The sequence below is a fragment of the Engystomops pustulosus genome, chromosome 5, assembly GCF_040894005.1.
Source record: "Engystomops pustulosus chromosome 5, aEngPut4.maternal, whole genome shotgun sequence".
NCBI classification, from domain to species: Eukaryota; Metazoa; Chordata; class Amphibia; order Anura; family Leptodactylidae; genus Engystomops; species Engystomops pustulosus.
The window spans coordinates 53134795-53156121 of NC_092415.1; the positions used below are offsets into that span (position 1 = coordinate 53134795).

At 39.7% G+C, this 21327-nt stretch overlaps 1 protein-coding gene across 4 annotated transcripts in view; it reads left to right on the top strand.

The window, feature by feature from the left end:
- The first annotated feature begins 585 nt into the window (after positions 1-585).
- CCDC178 (coiled-coil domain containing 178) overlaps positions 586-21327 on the top strand; it is a 236268-nt gene continuing 215526 nt past the window's right edge. Inside the window, exons 1-5 of one of the 4 annotated variants that reach the window (XM_072152000.1) lie at positions 630-741; positions 4813-4900; positions 10439-10572; positions 12456-12490; positions 14527-14618. In XM_072152000.1, coding sequence (XP_072008101.1) covers positions 10447-10572; positions 12456-12490; positions 14527-14618 — 253 coding nt within the window. In that variant the 5' untranslated portion in view covers positions 630-741; positions 4813-4900; positions 10439-10446. Of the gene's footprint in view, positions 742-1960; positions 2316-3317; positions 3338-4812; positions 4901-10438; positions 10573-12455; positions 12491-14526; positions 14619-21327 lie in introns of those variants that run through there. The other 3 variants (XM_072152001.1, XM_072152002.1, XM_072151999.1) reach the window with 3 other exon arrangements.

Here is a 21327-nt window from a genome sequence, read left to right on the forward strand (position 1 = left end):
CAGGAGACCGCAATATGAGGGAGGATGGAGGACAGGAGGCCACAATTTGAGGGAGGATGGAGGACAGGAGGCCACAATTTGAGGGAGGATTGAGTCTAGGAAGGCACAATTTGAGGGAGGATTGAGTACAGGAAGCCACAATATTAGGGGGTGGGGACAGCATATCGAAATATGAGGGAGAATGGAGAACAGAAAATCACAATATAAGGTGGATAAAGGACATACGGCCACAATCAGGGTTAAATGTGATACTTGTGGGCACTTTCCTGCTGAGAATGGTTCAATACTGGGATAATCCTTTGTATAGATATGTCCATTAGCGGCAGAGCAGGAGCCATCATCAGGGCTATCCCATACCATCATGGGTACATACATGGTGTTTCTACATCTCCCAGGGCTTCCCCTGACACAAGGTCTCTAAACTATTTCACCTTGTTAAATTGAATATTCACATCTATTCTTAGATGCGAGTAGATAATGACATCTATAGATGTCCAGCAGTGGGTGCAGGCGCTGGATGTCGGGGACACTTCTCTGCTCTCATCTCCGTCACTTTAAATCCCGCGCTTCTATGATGGTGTCAGCAGCGGCCGGAACCTCAGCTCTGAGCCAATCGCGTCTGTGATGTCCCGTCACGTGAGCAGGGTTGAGCCAGCCGCTGTGTTTGGCTGGTTACCATGGCGTCCTCTCTCCCTGCGCCTGTGACCGGTGCTGTAGCCGCTGCTGCCCAGCTCCGCCGAGGTACGAGCCGCGCCATCACGTGACCCGTGTAGTGATAGAGACCGGTAGCCGGTGTAATGATAGTATCACCGGACAGCTACAGCTCACATGATAGGAGCGCTGCTTGTATCCAGCGCCCTCTGGCGGAGCCTCTGTGCCGGATAGCTGTCATGATTTCATAGACATTTCATTATAAGTGTGCATATGTGACTATGGTATATGCAGCGGCCTGCTGGTGGACATGGGGCTCCCTTCTACAAAATTACACTTTTAGGGGCACATTTCAAAAGGCTTAGATAATAACAGTGATGTCACATTGCACATACAATACACACAGTGATGTCACAGGACAGGGATAATACACACAGTGATGTCACAGGACAGGGATAATACACACAGTGATGTCATAGTACCGTTTTAATCCACACAGTGATATCACAGTACAGATTTAATACACACAGTGATATCACAGTACAGAGATAATACACACAGTGATGTCACAGTACAGGGATAATACATACAGTGATGTCACAGTACAGTGATGTCACAATACAAAGATAATACACACAGTGATGTCACAGTGCAAATTTAATACACAAAGTGATGTCACAGTACCGTTTTAATCCACACAGTGATATCACAGTACAGATTTAATACACACAGTGATATCACAGTACATGGATAATACACACAGTGATGTCACAGTACAGGGATAATACATACAGTGATGTCACAGTACAGTGATATCACAATACAAAGATAATACACACAGTGATGTCACAGTGCAAATTTAATACACAAAGTGATGTCACAGTACCGTTTTAATCCACACAGTGATATCACAGTACAGATTTAATACACACAGTGATATCACAGTACATGGATAATACACACAGTGATGTCACAGTACAGGGATATCACAATACAAAGATAATACACACAGTGATGTCACAGTGCAAATTTAATACACAAAGCGATGTCACAGTACAGGGATGTTACATACATTTATATCACAGTACAGAGATAATACACACATTGATGTCACAGTGCAGGTATAATGCACACAGTGATGTCATAGTATAGACATAATACACATGGTGATGTCACAATGCAGGCATAATACAAACCGTTATCTCACAGTATAGACATATTGCAGACCGTGATGTCATAGTACAGTCATAATACAGAAAGTGATGTCACAGTATAGGGATAATACACACAGTGATGTCACAGTAGAGTGATAATACACACAGTGATGTCACTGTACAGCAATAATATGTAAAGTGATGTCACAGTACATGGATACACACAGTGTTGTCACAGAACAGAGATAATACACACAGTGATGTCATAGGGCAGGGATACTACACACAGTGATGTCACAGTACAGAGATAATACACACAGTGATGTCATAGGACAGGGATAATACACACAGTGATGTCATAGGACAGGGATAATACACACAGTGATGTCATGGGACAGGGATAATACACACATTGATACTTGCGTATTATCCCTGAGTTCAGAGTTCTGTTATGAGAGTTCTGTTGTCTTGGGGACATGGGACCAATGGTTCCCAATAAACTTTAACAGGGTAAGCATAATATGGATGACCCTTTTAGGGTCTTGTATAGTGAAAAACAAACCTGGTAAAATTCTGTTTGGGTCCATTAAACTCTGTCCAGATACCGAATCCCCATTATTAATAGCTGTGATTGGTGCTAGCAATGGAAGGTCCTCTCAACAACGGTCTTGTACCTACCCTGTAAAGTTTGATATAGGTGTCCAACGGAGTGGTATTAGAAAAGGGGCTGTGGAGCGCTGTGTGCTGTACTGTGGGTGTTGGTATTTCTAGGGGGCTTTACTGGTGCAGACCCTTAAATTTAAGCAGTATGACAGTGTGGCCCTTGGACCAATAAATTGCTCCCTCCTATTATTATATACAGACAGTCCCCTGGTTACGTACAAGATAGGTTCTGTAGGTTTGTTCTTAAGTTGAATTTGTATGTAACTCAGAACTGTATATTTTATAATTGTAACCCCGGCCAAATTTTTTTTTGGTCTCTGTGACAATCGGATTTTAAAAATGTTGGGTTGTCATAAGAGCCAGGATTATCAATAAAGCTTCATTACAGACACCTGTGATACCTGTTACAGATGATCATTGTAGCCTAAGGCTAAATTACAGTAAATTACTAATTACCAGAGGTCCATTTGTAACTAGGGGTCGTCTGTAAGTTGGGTATTCTTAAGTAGGTGACCGACTGTATTTGTGGAGTCAGTCCATTTTATCACAACTCTGACTCCGCAGCCCTGATTAGAAATAACAATGACAGAAATAATTGACTATTCAGTATAATAAGCTGATACAATGGAGGGAGAAGGATGCAGACAGAGACAGGAACATAGGAGACACAGGAACGTAGGAGACACAGGAACGCAGGAGAATCGCTAGGGAGCTTTTTCTAAGGCTGTTAGACACATAGATCCGGCAGGGAAGACAGGAAGGGGCTGGGAATAAATAGAGTAGGGCATCTGGCAAACGCCAATTATCGTCGCGGAGGCCCTTTGAATCTGGGAGAGCCGGTGCGCCCTACGCCGCTGGATACTGGCGAGGTGAACTATAAAATAGGAGTTTATAGTTTAATTTTATCAATTAACAAATCGCTAAGTTAATGAGCAAAAATGAATGTAAATCAAAATCAGGCATGCCTACCACAGTATATAACTCCACCTGATCAATTCTATGACAGCTTTATTAGAATGTCAGGAGACCCCTTTCAGCCAATTGGCAAAGGGGAACATTTCATTTTACCTAATCTAATATGGCTCCCACTGCGACCAGCTCATTGCAAATAGGGGACCTCATTTAACGGGGTCCATTTCTTTGAAGGACTCTCTATAACTACTTCCAAATATCTAACACAAATTTCATTACAAAATGTCACCCTAGATTTACAGAAACAAATCCAAATGAAGTAATTAATCTGTAACAATTAAAGATGAAATGTCCTCAGCGGTCCCAGGAGCCTGGAAATTCAAGATAAATTCATGCAACGCTAAATTAATCTATATACAGTTGCCGGTGTTGGTGTGGAGGATTTTACTTAACCTCTGCTGGCAAATAGCATAGCTCTCCCTAATCTGTCACAAAGTGGATCCGGAGGCATTGAATACATATTATTGTATTACCATATGCTGATCCTTTTGCTTAGATTCAATTTAAATTCCGTTCACATAAATCCACTTTCAAAGTGGAAAAGATTTTGCATGCATTCATGTGTTCATAACCTAATGGAACATCACAGCAGAGGAAATTGTACATCACGTTATAACCACAAGTGCAGACGTTTGATACGCTTGTAAGGATCTATGCTAAATTTTCTGTGTTGGCAGAAATTGGTCTGACCAGGAGGCCTATGCACTTGTGAATTTCAGATATTTAGCACACCTTGATAAGCACATTCTCACCCTAAGAGCTCATTTTATTTAATAGGATTTTCATTGGAGTCATAATATAAACTGTAGTATCTTTTACACATAAGCTTATTTCAGAGTCATAAAACTTCTCATGTCTAACCATGTATCCATAAACCTGTTTAAACAAATATACATTCCGACTCCGGATTTTGCATAAAAAACACCACATTGATGGAAAACAGAGCAGGTACTTCACGCTTTACTATCCATTTTCTTAATATGATCTGTGCATAGACTTCAGCCATTCATTAACTGCAGGCAATTCTGATGCTTTGTTATGTGCATTAGGCTGTGTTCACACTGCTAGTAGGATGTAAGTTCTTCTGATCCATCAGATGATTAGAACAATGGATATTAAAGTTGCCTTTTTTTTACAGACACATTTGGCTTTTCTGGGTCCCCAAGTAGTATTATGTTAGGGGAATGGGGCATAGAAATACATATGGTAATTCTTTCTAAATGTTCCCTGCTCTTCCACAACTGTAAAGTGTATTGATGTCCCAAGGGCACTGAAACAGTTTAAATGGACTCTGTCTCTAGCTTTTTACACAATAAAGCAATAAACTACTAGTATCCTCATGATATATATTTTCTATAATTCACTCTTTTAGGTAAACTCTCATCTATCTATCCATAAGAAAATTGGCTTCAAAGTCATATGCCGGAGATATTTCTGGGGATTGTGACATTTTGCCTAAGGTGAATCTTTTTTTAGGCTCTATCTTCAAAGAGATGATATTCTTATCTTTATTATGACTACAAAAGTATGTTTTTGAGTACTATAGTGACCAATATAGGGGAATCTGAAGTGAAGCTCCTCATTTAGCCTCTGAAAGTGACTCATCTCATGCGTAAAATTGACCTCTCTGTTTATTTGCATTTGACTTTGGAGGTGATTTTTTCCATAGATAAAAGATGGAATTCTAAGAAGGACATTTCATACCCTACTTTTCCCGGTAGTTTAGTGTTGTGAAAGCTAGCGTCATTTTAAATAGTGTTAACCCCTACGGGACTCAGCCTCTTTTGGCCTTAAGGACGCGGCCCCATTCTTCAAATCTGACCTGTGTCACTATAAGTGGTTATATTTTTGGAACGCTATGAGATATCCATGGGATTTTGAGATTGTTTTCTCGTGACACATTGTACTTCAAATTAGTTTAAAAATTTGGATGATATCTTTTGTGTTTAGTTATGAAAAAAAACAAAATTTGGCAAAAATTTGGAAAAATTCTTTATTTTCAACGTTCTAAATTCTCTACTTTTGATGCAGATAGTCATAGCTCCCAAATAAATTCATAACTTACATTTCCCAAATGTCTGCTTTATGTTGGCATGGTTTTTTAAGATTCCACATATTTTACTAGAATGTTATGAGGCTCAGAATTTAGGTGCCATTTTTCACATTTTTTGTAAAATCACCAAAACCTGTATTTAGATGGACCTGCTCAACTTGTAATTGACACTGAGAGGCCTAAATAATAGTGAGACTCGTAAATTACCCCATTGTGGAAACTACACACCTCAACGTATGAAAAACTTTTAAGAAGTTTGTTAACGCTTTACGTGTTTTATAGGGGTTAAAACAAAATGGAGGTGCAGTCTGCAAATTGTAATATTTTTTCACAATACACTCATTTTGGGTGGAAAATTAAACATTTACAATGGATTAAATGAATAAAGGCTCCACAAAGTTTGTTACCCAATTTCTCCCGAGTACACGGATACTTTACATGTGGTGGTAATCTGCTGTATGGGTGCACGGCCGGGCATAGGAGGGAAGGAGGCGCCATCCAGATCACATTTGCTATGTCATATTGTACAGGCTATAATTTTTTTCTTTTTTTTAATGTGGACCTATAGGGGCTTATTTCTTTTGCCACATGAGATGCACTTTTCTGGTACGTAATTTGGGGGAATCTATAGGCTAATTGGTGAGATTTTATTAACTCTTTGTTGGTGGAGGAAATGAAAATCATCACTTTTCAGGAAGATTTTTATGGGTTTTTTTTTTTGGCCGTTTACCATACCATAAAAATAGTATATTATTTTTATTCTATGGGTCGCCACGATTACAAAAAGACCTCATTTATATAGTTTTTTTATTTTTTTCCCTTCTTTACTGCATAAAAAGTAATTTGGCAAAAATGTTGTTAATTTTAGCATCACCGTCTTTCATATGCATAACTTTTTTATTTTTCGCCTCACAAATCTGTTTAATGGCTTATTTTTTGCGAGAAGGATTGTTCTTTTTAGTGGTCTTATTTTAGAGTGCATAACATTTTTTAATCCCTTTTTAGAGCATTTTTATAGGGTATTAATTGAAAATGATCTTTTTTCTGGAGCTTTTTTTTGTTTTGTTTTTTACGGGGTTCACTTTGCGGATCTAATAATGATTCTGCTTTATTATGCAGATTGTTACGGACGCGGCAATACCAAATATGCGGGGTTTTTTGTGTTTTTTATACTTTATTAAGTGTTTTTATGGGAAAGTGACATTTTAGGGGCTTATATTTTTATGTATTTATTTTTTATTTATTATAATGTGTAGTGTTAAGTGTTTTTGCATATTTTTACTTATACATACTTGAACTTGAACCAGTGATGCTCTGATCACTGGTTTAAGTTCAATACACTGCTCTACAATACTATTTTATTGTAGAGCAGTGTAAACTGTCTGAGCAAGCTTGCGCATGCTCAGACAGTTTACAGTCAGACCCGGAAGGGGTCTGACTGCCATGGAGACCGGGCAGCTCCGGGGCACATGCCAGTCCTCGGAGCTGCCCAGAAGTGGATCGGATCCCCCGGTAAGTGGCACGGGGGATCTGATCCACAGCGCAAACACCCTTACACTCCGATCGCGGGTGTTAGCGCAGGCTGTCAGCTGTACTAGACAGCTGACAGCCGCTGCTTCTGGTACCGGCTCCGTTCGTGAGCCGGTGCCAGAAGCAGGACGTTATAGAACGTCCCCGTGCCCTAAGCATCTAGCCCCGGGGACTGACTATAACGTCCTGGTGCGTCTAGGGGTTAAAGAGAACCCGTCATGCAAAATAACCCCCCTAAACTAAATATATTTTCATAAACTGCCATTAGAGAGCAATACCTCTATCCCTTCATTGTCCCTCTACATGCCTGTAAACCTAAGCAATAAGGTCCTAAAGCTGGATGCAAATGACCTGTGAAATGTCCAATGAAGCATTAGCATATTCAAGCTGTCCACTCTATTCATGAGTGGGAGGCACAGCCACACCCCCAGTGCTTGACTGACATAATGATGTGAGGCTGTATAATGATGTGCTTCCTGGTGCTGGTGGCCACGCCCCCTGCAGCCTGTGTGTGCATGTGTGTGTGTTTAGGAGAGATACAGCAGCTCCAGGCAGACATGTTACAGCAGAACATGTCAGATTCATGTGTAGCTGATGTCTGTGTCTCTCAACTGTATATTAGGAGGATGCAGCATGTCAGCAGATGCAGCACACACACTAGCAATGCTTTACTATACATTACAGACATGAGCAGGGGGAGGAGAGGGGAGGGGTAACAGGGGTGACATCACTGCCTCTGACCATGTGACCAGCCTCATTTACATAATAAAGAATAGATGATTTTACAATGAATAATGTATGAAATAACTAGATAAAGGCTGGGATGGGATCCTTGTGAGCTGCTCCAACAGGTAGTAGTGACAGGACAAGTGACAAGAGACCTAATGACAGGTGTCCTTTAATGGTTGGGGGCATGAGCATCGTACATCACCTCGCTTCCAAAAAAGAACAGATCAACCGATCCTGTGGTGGAAGTGTAACACAGCTAACACAGAAATTTCAGAGCTTTTAAAGGACATCTACCACCAGGATTAAAAATTTAAACCAAGCTCACTGACATGCTAGTCTGTGCCCCCTCTGTCAGGATCTGCTGTTCTGTTGCGGGGTCAGTATGCATTCTTTATCTTTTTTTTCCTGGCTTCAATGAATCGCCTCCCCAGATCCAAGACTTCACTTGCGTTTGCCAGGGGAATTCAATTTTTGAGCTATGGTGTTATAATTATCTTTGCCAAATTGTAATTTGTGATTCCCTCCTTTAAAAACAAACGGAACAATGTCTGTGTTCCTCACCCAGAATTATGACGTTTTCTGGAGCTACTTGTCAAAAATCTTCTTCAGCATCAGTGAAGTGGGTGGAAACTAACCTCTTCCTGTATCTATTCTGAAGCTGAGTCAAATTGAGAATGCCCTCACTTCCCATGATGCCTTGTGTTCTCTCATTCAGTAATTTAATGGCAAATCCAGCAAGAGTCCTACAAGTACTGAGTACTAGTACCACTGAGCACTGCATAGTGTACATACAGTATCTATATGGTGACAACCCTAGCAGCTTTTATCACATGGAGGAGCATGGAGCAAGTAGTAAAAACCAGCTGTGAAACAATAACATGAAGGTTATAGTCTGTGCTGTGTGTACAGTAAGGGTTAATAGCTACTCTGTGGGGAAGGGGGTGCAGCAAGAAGTGCAGAGAGAGATAGAGTAAGTGCTTTGGAATCACATACTGTGATTAAGGCATTGATAGAGAACAGGGGATATATTGTACATCACTATTCTCTGTAGTATATTTCTGTATCCATAGCACTGAACACACTCGGCTCTGCTTCACCTCTCTCTGATACACACAGTGAACTCTGTCACATGACTTCCTCCACCTTCATCTGTAGGGTTCTGCATTAGAGAAGCATTGAACCTTGGTCATTTGTGGACTTCTTAATATTTCTCCTATACAAACTAAGTACTTCATACTTTATTTTACATAAAGTGTTAACTTGCATTCATCTATAGTGTTTTGTTATATACATTCTGTTTATTATTACTGTATCTGTATAGACTAGTAGAAAGGGTTAATGAACATTCAGAGGCTTTTCTGACCATGTATCTCTAACTAAAGAGAAAGCAGCAATTTTCCGTATCTATAATAGGTTGTTTTGCAGAAGAAAAACAGACTCATTTACCAGACAAGCAGACAGCTTGATCCATTTTTGTCTGGAAACTTGTTTACACTTTAGGACCCTGCTGCCATAGAATATTATCGAGACTCTATGTAAATCTATGGGAAAACGCCTTGTCATTGTACTAAATAGTAACCAGTTCTCCCCTGGTAGAAGGTAAATAAGGTGAACAATCCCAGTGCTTAGTGTCTTGTGGTTTAGGGCGGTGTTTCTCAACCACTAGGTCATGGCTCAAGACCGGGCCATGGAGCACTTGGCCCCGGGCCTCAGCAGAACACAATAGAAGAGGGGAGGACGCGCTTCTTCAGACAATTTAATCCATACATTTTTGGCTAGAAATCGGACCACCTGTGGCTTGTCCCTGGAAAAAAAATTTCTGCTCGCTGCTGATACCTGGGCAAAAAAAAAGTTGGGGGGCCACTGGTTTAGGGAACTCAGATTGATGGAGAAGGCTGCCAGTCTACCTGAACAACCAGAAGAAGAAGCTGAGGTGGGGATACTCTACCAAAGACCGTGGCTCCTAGCCTGTGACCAGGGTACCAGCCTTCTGAGAAAGAGAGGGACAGCTAGCCCAGGCCTTTTTTCAGAGTTAATCTTTCTTCTGCCAGGGAGGATATTGGAGAAGTCAGCCCTTTGATTTGCTTGTATTGTATTGCTTTCTTCAGTAAAGAAGGAAACTGTCCACTACACACCCTGACTCTTTGCATCTATTTCCCATTGGGTTGCACCACGCCTTACCATCCTTTCCAGAGAGCAGCAACACGTGGTGACACCTCAGAGCAGAGAAAAGCACTCCCTCCTCTCTTTAGTCTGTATCCTGTTTACAACTTTATGTACCATCAGAGAAATCAGCACAACCAGGAGACAAGCTAGTGCAAGAGTAGGCTAAACTGAGCAGGATTGCAAAGAAACTGTTGTACATGGGTAATAATGATAATAGGAAAAGTTGTTCTGCATCCTAAGATGTAGTGTAACCTGTAATTGGTAAGTGTGAATACCCCTTGATTATTTCAAATTATCTGATTGTCTGTTAAACTAGCTAGCATCCAGTAGAAACATTTTATCTTCTGTTTCCTACTTAGTGTTTTCCACCACTGGAAGGGACATAACTTCAGGGGATGCAGAAAGTTCAGGTGTCTGTTCTCCATATGTAGAGAACCGTTCTATAAATGATACATTACAATCCAGCAGCATTAAGCCACGCCTCTTACAGTGAGCTAATCATGGTTTGGCCTTTTTTCAGGTACTAATATGACTTCTACAGATAATCAGAGACGACGTAGTTGTGAACTAGTGAACACACCTTTGCCATGTGTGAACAAGGCACTGAGTCACATTGAAAAACTTGAGGGGAAAATTAGGGAATGGCTTATGCAGGTGAGTAATATATTTTCAGTACACAATTCTTACTTGTTCCTGCCTTGCACCTATTAAAGGGGTTTTACCAAGTTAGGAAGTGAACCTGTCACCACATTTTTCACAAATACAAGTAGTGGCAGGTTCCTATAGATCCCTAGTAAACTGACACCCTGCTTTTAGCTAAAAAAAAGTTCCCCTCAGATCCCCATAAATCAGAGTTATAATTTTGCCTGGTATCTATGCATCTTTGGAGCAAGTCGAGGGAGCGTGACCTAATGTCATGTGACCAGGGTGACATCATCACAGTTCCTTAAGCTACTTAATGGTAGCAAACTGTACCCCATGCACATAAATGACCACATAAAACAATTACAGCAGCCTGCATAGACTTCTACTCTCCATACAGGCTGCTGTAATTTCATGTGATATAATATGCTGTGATTTCATGAGATATATGCTTGGTGTACAGTTTTCTAATGCTACAAAAGCTATAGGACCTGTGATGATGTCACCCCTGTCACATGGCATTACAGCTGCATACAGAGGTAGCAAGGGGAGGAGCTGTAGGATTCAGCCTGAGGAGGCCACGTCCACCTCAACCCACTGTAGCCATACTTAGATACCCGGTAAAACTATATAGTTGAAAATATGGGAATCTCAGGGGAACAATTTTCAGCTAAAAGAAAGGTGTCCGTTAGTTACTAGGGCTCTATGGGAACCTGTGTCTACCTGTATTTGTGAAAAATCCCAAATTTTTATTCAGCAGTATAAAGACAGAGTTGTGTGGACACCTTGGTACTCGAGGTCACAGGCTGTTTCGTGATTTCTCAAACCTGAGAAAGTGTGATATGCACAAAACAGCCCGTCAGCTTGAGTAACTTGTTATCCACATGTCCCTGTCCTTATATCACTGATCATGTGACCAGCAATAAGGCTCTCCATCTGACAAAGGGGGTGATTTATCTTTTTTTCGCTTTTTCGTTACACTTTGTGGGTGTTTTGGGCAAAGGCATTAAAAATTAAATCATTTTATTGCTGTCTCAGATTTGCTCTATTTATCTAAGCAGGGCATGTGTGCTTGAATGATTTGCAAATTGGAAAAAGGTGAAAAACCTTGGTGTTAGCTAGTTTCCTTTTATGGAAAAAGACACAAAAAGGCACAAATTGCAGCAAATTAATGGCATGAACAGAAAATTTAATTTACAGATTTCACATATTTATTATAAGTTAGATAAAAAATACAAACAGGAAAAAAGGAGAACAAAGAGAAATAGCTTCAATAAATAAATCACCAAAGTGTCATGTGCGGACAGGAAGATGGTTTCTCTATTCATTCTTATGAGAGGCTTATCGTAAATAATGTGAATGGCTAGAGAAAGTGATTTCCAGACTTCACACGGAGCGTTTTTTTTCCACTTTAAATTAAAGGAAATCAAAATCAAGCATGGTTAAACCAGGGGCACTTACTCTTAAAATTATGCTGTTTCTAGAGCCCCTCAGTGAGCAGAACATGTCTACCCCTGCTCTCTCCCTCTGTCTGTGTAATCTAGCAGCAGCAGGACATACATAGGGAGTGGAGACCTGCTCTGCTGATTGTAAGAACCATTAAAAAGACATCACCAAGGGCTCTGGAAACACCCAGGCTTATTAGCATAATTTTAAAAGTTGATTTTAGAAGGAAGGAGGCCATGAATAACAAATATAAAAAGATCACCACAGTCACGGTGCCTGGATCTATGAGTAAGTGTCCCTGGTTTATCATGATGGATTTTGATGGTAGATTTTCTGATATGAGTTTTTAGTGGGGTCCCTGCTTTATTGCAGTGTTGTCAGAATAAAAGGAATTTTTTTAAAAGAAGCAGAATTTATACATAATGCAAATTCTATCATGATTTTTTCAGAATGAAGACATTGCACAGAATAAGTGTGGGAAATGGTAAGAAACCTACTTTTGTTATCCATTACATAATATTGCTCCATATCTTTGTCACATAGTACCACCGTGTACCACCATATGATGTTCCCCCCGCTCCTCCTGTACTTCGGATATATCAGGAAACTCTGACCTCCTGATGTATTTGATGGGCCGCTGTGCCCATTGGCAATTACATTAAAACCTGAATGGGAGCAGGCAACTTGGTGTGGATGTGGTGTATAGAGGGAAACAATCACAATCCCTGACAGTAATTTTGATTATTTCCGAGCTTGTATGTTGGAAAACTGGTATAAAAGCCATTCGACTTATAAATTAGAGAAAATCCAAAGCAAAAGCAAGAGTCTGACTGTCAGGTAGCCATTTCCTGCAGGCTACTGAAACAACCAGTCTTATAGTTATTATTTTAAGAGGAGAAGGGGGAGGGGTGTTGGAGCAAGTCGAGGGAGCGTGACCTAATGTCATGTGACCAGGGTGACATCAGGGGGTTTTTATTTTAGTTCTCTATTAGCTGTCTATAATAAAATTGCAATGTAAAAATAAATACAGTTTACTAAATAGATCTCTGTCTACTTGAATGAAATTGTAAATTGTGATCAGACTTCAAGTTTTATCATTTATTAGTATCCCTTGTGTCATTAATGAGAATACAGTGGGGAAACAAGTATTTAGTCAGCCAATTGTGCAAGTTCTCCCTCTTAAAAAGATGAGAGAGTAATTGATATCATAGGTAGAACCTCAACAATGAGATACAAAATTTGAAAAGAAATCCAGAAAATCACATTGTCTTATTTTTCAGTATCAGTATAAAAGACACCTGTCCACAACCTCCACAATCCATACTTTACTATGGTGAAGGCCAAAGAGCTGTCCAAGGACAGAAACACAGTTGTAGACCTGCCCCAGGCTGGGAAGACTGAATCGGCAGCAGCTTGGTGGGAAGAAATCATCTGTTGGAGCAATAATTCGAAAATGGAAGATATAGAAGACTGATAATCTCGATCAGGGGCGCCACGCAAGATCTCACCCCGTGGGGTAAAAATGATCACAAAAACAGTGAGCAAACATCCCAGAACCACACGGGGGAAGGGGAGGAACATACACTATGATGGATAATTAAAATACTATTGTCTTTTTAATCAGCCCTGTGATTTTGTACCTGTGGAGGAGACACAGGACAGATGATGGCCTCTAGTCACATGTCCACATCACATGTCCTGCCTGGGCGGGTCATGTGATCATCACTACGTTTGGCTGCAGTGCATCCAGTATGGCCAGTGTTGTGGTGAGACATTATCTCAGTGATGGCAGTTACACATCATTACTATGTCACAGAGCAGGACAGTCAAATGAAGGCTCATGGGACTTGTAGTTATAGATGACCGCCATATTGGAGATAACTCCCCCTAGTTTATAAAGGCCATAACATTTTATGAATAATAAAGTTAAATCATTTAAGCTCCATTTTTTGACTAATGAAACTGAGTTTTGTTGTATTCATTTATTTATGGCATTATGGGTTTTTGAAGGAGAGTGAATCCCAAGCACACCGCCAGGACAACAAAGGAGTAGCGTCATTAGAAGTATTCTGGCCTAGACAGTCTCAGGATCTCAACCCCATAGAAAACCTTTGGAGGGAGTTGAAAGCCTGTGTTACCCAGTGACCGCCCCAAAACATCACTGCTCTAGAGGAGATCTTCTGGAGGAATGGGCCAACATACCAGCAACAGTATCCTGCGAAGACTGGATATCCTGCGAAGAAAGGATATATAACAAAGTATTGAGATGAACTTTTGTTATTGACCAAATACTTATTTTCCAGCAGAATGTGAATATAAATTCTTTAAAAATCAGACAATTTGTTTTTCTGGATTTGGTATCACATTTTGGTCTCTAAATAATGTGACTAAATATTTTTTTACCCACTGTAGCACACTGCTCAGATGGTACAACCTTTATTTATAAATCTACTATAAAGTGTATATTACCTTACACAGAGCAGTTATTCCTATAATTTCTAGTTCCCTATTTTGTTTTAGGACCACCTGTATGATGGGGAACAATTTCTCCACAGTCGCCCCAGAGGAGATGTCAGCGCTGCAAGTCAAGGGAAATGCTATTCTTGACAAAGGTACAATCGTTAAAAAAACCCTTCTTTTAAATCAACTTTTTACAAAATGTATTTTATTTTTATATATTTCTTTTACCGTGAACCTAAAAAATTTAAGTAAGCTAATTTACTTGAAAATTAAATGAACACAGGCAGCACTCACATCTTCTGATCAAAAAAATCTTAATTCTCGTGGCAACATCAGACAGAAACACGGACGCCGGGGTCTCAAGGTGACAGACTGTTTTGTGTATAGCGCTTTCTCAGACTTTAGTTAATTTACTTAAAAGAGCTCAGATTTACAAACTGGGACAGATTTACAGTGTTTAGTAAAAGAAAAAACCATCACAGCACAGCTTTCGATTCTTAAAATGTTCTTAAAAAATTAAAGGAGAGTTGTGATGGTGAAGTTGATTGAACTATTCTGTGTATAATCTACCAGCTATATACTACATGGAGATACAAGAGACATTTATCGGGGCTTCTAGGCCAGAAAACTGGCATCGAAGCCCAGAAATAATCGCAATGCCTTGTGAACCGCCAGAGATTTCGGCATAGTTTATCATAGTTTTTCGGCTGCCACTTTTTCAAGTTTCCTGAAGTTGGCCTACTTAATCATTGTGATGTATCTTAAAGGAGTATTCCCATTTGGCCATTCACATTTAATTAAATTCATTTTCCTTATGTAAACATTTCTTCAATTGGATGTTATTAAAAAAAATGTTCCTGTGTGAATATAATTTCTCATAAACAGCCATGTTGTCCACAATTTGGCAGCGGTGGCCAGACATGCACTATTGAGCCCTGCCTGACCACATGGCTTCAGTGTTCATTACCACAGGACGGCTATGGGACATGTAGTAACTCCCAGACATTTCATATACAAAAACTTTCTGTTTCTTTGGGAAATCCCTCCAGCAGAGGTGGCCGTAACTAAGGACACAATCTTGTTTCTAAGGGACAACATGACTATTTATGAGAAATTATCTTCACACAGGAACATTTTTTTTATAACATCTAATTGAAGAAATGTTTATAAATAGCAGATTATAGAAACTGAATGTGAATGCCCAGATGAGAATACCCATTTAAGTTTTTTTTCCCTTTGTGATACATGTGATGAGTTGCCTGTTTAGTCTCACTTTTTACGACTTTGTGACACTATGGTGTGCAACTTTTTAGTCCCAAATAGTAGATCCCAAAAGTAAGTCTGGTTCTAGCATGCTCTGTTTTGGAAATTATTAGGTACAAGAATGGGACAATTTCAGAGCCCAAAAGTCCCACAAGTTGAACAGACAAAGATAAATAAACAGCACTAAATCCTGGAGGCAGATAACATTGGTACGCTGCTTGATTCTGCACCTAAAAAGTCTCAAACTGCAAAAAATCTCACAAAAAGTTGCACAAAAAAGAAAGCATTAGGAGTGATACATGTCCCCCCATTGTGATTATTATCCCCTTGTCAGGTCCGTGCCAAGTGGGCGTGGCCGTCAGCGGAGTGGCCCAGCGCCGAAGGGTCCTGCCACGCGCCTGCGCACTTGCTGCAGACAGCAAACTTTTACAAGTGCCTTAGCCTCTTGATGCATCCGGCTGCTCCAGAGGGGCAGGGATTTCATCATACGATAAATCTCCCCCACAGTACTTTTACATTGTATTAATGTTCTCTACATGGTTTTGGATACAGAACAGCTGGACATTGATAGTGCATGTATATTTAGTTATATATAGATTAATACTTTGTCCGGATACAGTGTTACATAAATCCCAGTCTGGAGTCTGAGCAGTATCTGAGGTATTTCACTACTGGTGGCTGGAGGCAATACTTATTACTTGTGACCAATGCAATGCCTTGAAATGTGTTAGAAACATTAGTATATCTGCACTTTACATCTTCCTGAAGTAAAGTGCTTGTGTTTAGCCATTTAGTATCCACTTTTACATCTTGCTACATTTAATCCTTTTGGCCATTACAATGTTATAATTGTAGTTATTTTTAAGGAATGTCATTTGTAGAAGTGTGGTTAAAAGAAACCTACCACTTGAAGTAGTAGGTGTAAGAAGGCAATACCGAGCACCAGGTCAGGGTGAGCTGGTGCCGGAGCTTATTTTTGTTAGTGTTTTAAACCGCTGTATCGCGGTTTAAAACACATTTTAAACTTTATGACGAAGTTGCTTCGGCGCACCAAGCGCGTGACCGAGCGTGCGCCTACATAGGAAGCAGCTTCAGCCATAAAGTTTAAAAAGTGTTTTAAACCGCAATACAGCGGTTTAAAACACTAACAAAAATAAGCTCCGGCACCAGCTCACCCTATGCTGGTGCTCGGTATTGCCCTCTTACACCTACCACTTCAAGTGGTAGGTTTCCTTTAATGCTGACAACTTGTAAGGATGGTCCAGGTATGACCACTAGATGGTACTAGTAAACTTTGTGTTTAGCAGTTCACATTTTCTGGTTTTAAAGTACCAAGCAAGTAAATTCTAATTCTACTGCAAAATGCTCATATCTGACCTGAGGATTAGAAATGATAGATGGCATGGAATTGCTGTAGATTTCTTGAACGATTCAGAAAATTTTTTAAGGAAATCTGCCTCAAAATTTCCATGCATAATATTATATGGATAGTACGAGGATGTGGATAACACGCAAATTTAGTCACAAATTTGTCTGTAGGGTAAAATGTTAGTCCACGAGTCCACCATAACAGAATAACACTGAACAATATATTATATACAATAGGTTTTACATTTATCAGCTTTTAGTATTAAAGGGGCATGTCCTCTCTGGTCACATGAATCTTTTTACATAATTTCTTAGGATTCTGTGTTATGACATATTTCTATACATTTTTTTGTTACAAATGTATGTATAAATTAACAAGTGGATGTTGCTTAAGGGGTGTGCCGATACCCAGCCTGTCATAGTCTAATAGTATGCCTGGACACACAGCAAACTGTAACACTCAGTTGTCAATATATTTATACATTATTAGAAGGGATAGCAGTGAAATATAACACAGGGTTGAGATCAACAAAAGTAAATAAATTATTTTAAATGACTAAGGCTATATCACACTAACGTGTGCCCGATGTACCGTAGTACATCTCAATCCCACCCCTCTCCTTAGTGATATATGGCGCATGGTGCCATGTTCCAGGGAAAGATAGGACATGTCCGTACGGAGCTGTGTGCCCATTGCCGTCTATGGGGGATGTAAATATGGCGTATATATGGCGGCCGTATATACGCCCCCCATATGGCAGTGTGAATATAACATATAAAACATAACATATAAAACAATGAAAATAATAAAAAATAGCACTTTATGTATCACCGCGGAACTACCCGCACATTAAAATAAATCTTGAATTTGCAAGGTGAACACCGTTAAAAAAAAAAAGCTAATAAAGAATTCCAAAACAAGTTACCCTGCAAAATTAGGGTTGTCTAATCTAATTTGGGTATCTCCACAATCAAACTGACCCATAGAACACATCTAAATTCATGCTATTAAAAATAAATAGATAATTTCTTTGGATCCCCCAGGAGAAAGAGGGTGTTCCCATATGCTAAAGAAACTGTAAAATAAATCCTAGCTGGCTACATGTTTTGTACCTTCCCATATCCATCAGGTTAAAACATATGGATAGATTTAGTAAGGCAAATGTACCAAAATTCTGCCTTTCATATCCACAGAAGTCCCACGTTGGTACTCCAATTGATTAAGAGAATGGGGGTTCCATGAATGGAAAGGCATTCCAGAGGGGAAAATACACCAGCAATGATCTTACAGAAGCACCAGTGAGAGTTATAGCTGTGTAATGTGTCAATGCACACTGCCCATAGTAGAATAAGGATAGGAGCTGTACCTATTTCCCATAATGAATACAGTTAGGTCCATAAATAATTGGACACTGATGCAAATTTTGTTTTTTACCTGTTTACTGTAACATATTCAAGTTATAGTTATTTATTGGACATGGACATGAGGTCCAGACTTTCAGCTTTCATTTGAGGGTATCCACATTAAACTTGGATAAAGGATTTAGGAGTTTCAGCTTGTCATGGAAAAAATTATATTAAGTGTGTATAATTGTTGAACTATATCACAATTGATATCTATTGAAGTGTCCAGGTAGCTTTTATGACATCCTGGAGTTTTTACAAACTTTGACCTGAAGACTGGTCTGTGCAGACCTCAAAAGACATTGCCCCTCCTCCTGGATCAGGACCTAGAAACAAGGAAACTGTTTAGATATTCCTGGACTCCCCCCCCCCCCCCCCCCCCATTTAACACTTTTTCCAATCCTGAATGACACTGTGGACTACTTAAAGGGAATCTACCACCAAGATCAAGGATTGTAAACCAAGCACACTTACACGCAGGTATGTGCCCCCTCTGGCAGGATCCACTATTCTCTATTAAAACCTGGAACCCCTTAGGCATAATATTAAACTCCTGTTTTTTTTTGTAAAAACCAGGGAATAACAAGCTAAAAGAAGAGCAGATCCTGCCAGAGGGGGCTCACACCAGCATGTCAGTGTGCTTGGTTTTCAATCCTTGATCCTGGTGGTGGATGTCCTTTAATCAATGAAAGGTTCTGAAAACATATAAAAAATATGATATAGTGGAATACAGGGATCACTCTATGGAGGCTGCCGGAATAAGTCCTCATTGCCTTGTAAAATGTGATATTTTCAACCAAATATTAGAAATTTACATTTTATTTACAATTATTTAAGTTGTCAAATTAATTTTGAGCCCCTTAAATGGTGCAATTGCATTTAAATAATTCTTTACAGGAGAAGAAAAGACTGTCCCTGCAGTGATCCGCAACTTGAGGCAAGCACTTGACTTCTTTATTTAAAGCATTGTAGTCTGTGCGTTACCCTCTGGATATGTGTTCTGCTTTTAACTACAATGCTTTAAATAAAGAAGATTTTTACAAGTCATGTCTGTTAAGGAGATCTCACTGGTTTCGGACGTCATCTTGCGTACTGTCAGCCATGTTAGATCAAGCAAACATTTTAGCTGACCTCTGTCCAGTTAAATGTCATGATTCAGCCATTTTTGTGTAACCTGCTTGTAAAAATTTTTCCTTGGCACATGTGGGAGATGATTGACCTTCAGTATGTTCTCTTCTTCTTATCATAAATGTTTGGGTTCTAGAGACATTCTCTGTACATTCTGTGGATAAACATGTCTGAGGCATGAACAAGGCCTGTTAATTTTTTCACAGAATGTGCTGATGAATTCATTAAGGCCAATAGCATTGCAGTATTCTATTCACGCCTGTTTGATGACTCTTCTGTCCTTTTTTGATATACGACTGTGGTTGTGAAATAAACGGGGAGAAGGTCTTTACATACACTAAGAGACTGACGTGTGGTTTCGTTCTCTCCTCCTGGTACCGGGAGCCATGAAATATTTAATTTGAAAGTCACCTGTACAACATGAAGTAAGGACTGTTTTGAGTCCTAGATAAAAATCTCTAACAAGTCCTTGCCTCAAGTTGCGGATCGGTACCGGGAGCGTCTTTTCTTCTCCTGCCTTGATGTGTTTGAGCCTTCACATGGGTCTACGAGAACCTGCACAAGTGAAAAGACTTATCGGCTGAAAGGGTGAGCTGGATATGCACATAGTGCACTGCTATTGTTTAATAATAATTTTTTTCAACCCTGTGAATTAAATCTGAAAGTCTGAAGTCCAACTGCATCTGAATGGTTTTGTAGAAAATTTGTTTTGTTAATGTACAGAAACTAAATTTGAAAAATGTTGTTTTCGTCTAAATATTTATGAACCATACTATATATAGGTGCCTTTGCTGTCCGTTATCAGTATATGTTAAAGTGAACCTGTTACCAGGAAAGTGATTTTTAGCTGGTGGCAGGTTCCCGTAGCCTATGCTATGGTGATTTTAAAAAAGCCTTTATTAGCTGCCGGCAGCAGATTGTGAGTCCCGGTGGAGAAAGGGGGAAGGTGTAGCTTTTGTGTGCATATGTCTCTTTATGTATTCTTCCTCTCCTCCATACCATCCCCCTCCCTCCCCTGCCTGCTCAATGCACATGGCAGGAAGTGAGGAGGGGGGAAGGAGCTGCATGAGTTTGCAGGAGAGAAGACTGACACAGGCACACAAAACAGATTACTGCAGCTGCCCCACCCAGGAATCACCACATGCTGCTGGCAGGGAGCCAGGTAATGTAAAGCAAACTATTATACACTACTGAAATGATTCAGAATGAATATAATGAGAAAAGCATAGGCTATTGGAACCTGTCACCAGCTAAAATTGACATTCCTGGTGACAGGTTCACTTTAGGAAATAAAAATGCTTTAAGCATTCCAGAATATTATAAGTAAATGCTAAATACATTGCTAGTTGTCTCCTTATGATGTACTGCAAAAACAAATCGGTACAAGTGATTACAATTTATTTTAATATATAGAACTCAATAGTAAAAACTGAAAATGACAAGCAAGAAGACAGATGCTGTATGAATTTCATGGTTTCAATAGTGCTTTGTAAAATCTCTGCAGAGAAATGAGAACACAAGAAATTGTAGAGGGATTGCAGGCAGGGAAGTTTTATCTTCAAGTATGCACTTGAAGAAATGGCACTAATGCTTCAGCTAGTAAAGGCTCAGCACAATTAACACTTAAAAGATGTTGTCAAGATGTCTATAACATTTGGTTTGTTTTATTAGGCTTCTTCTTTGCTGCAATATACAATG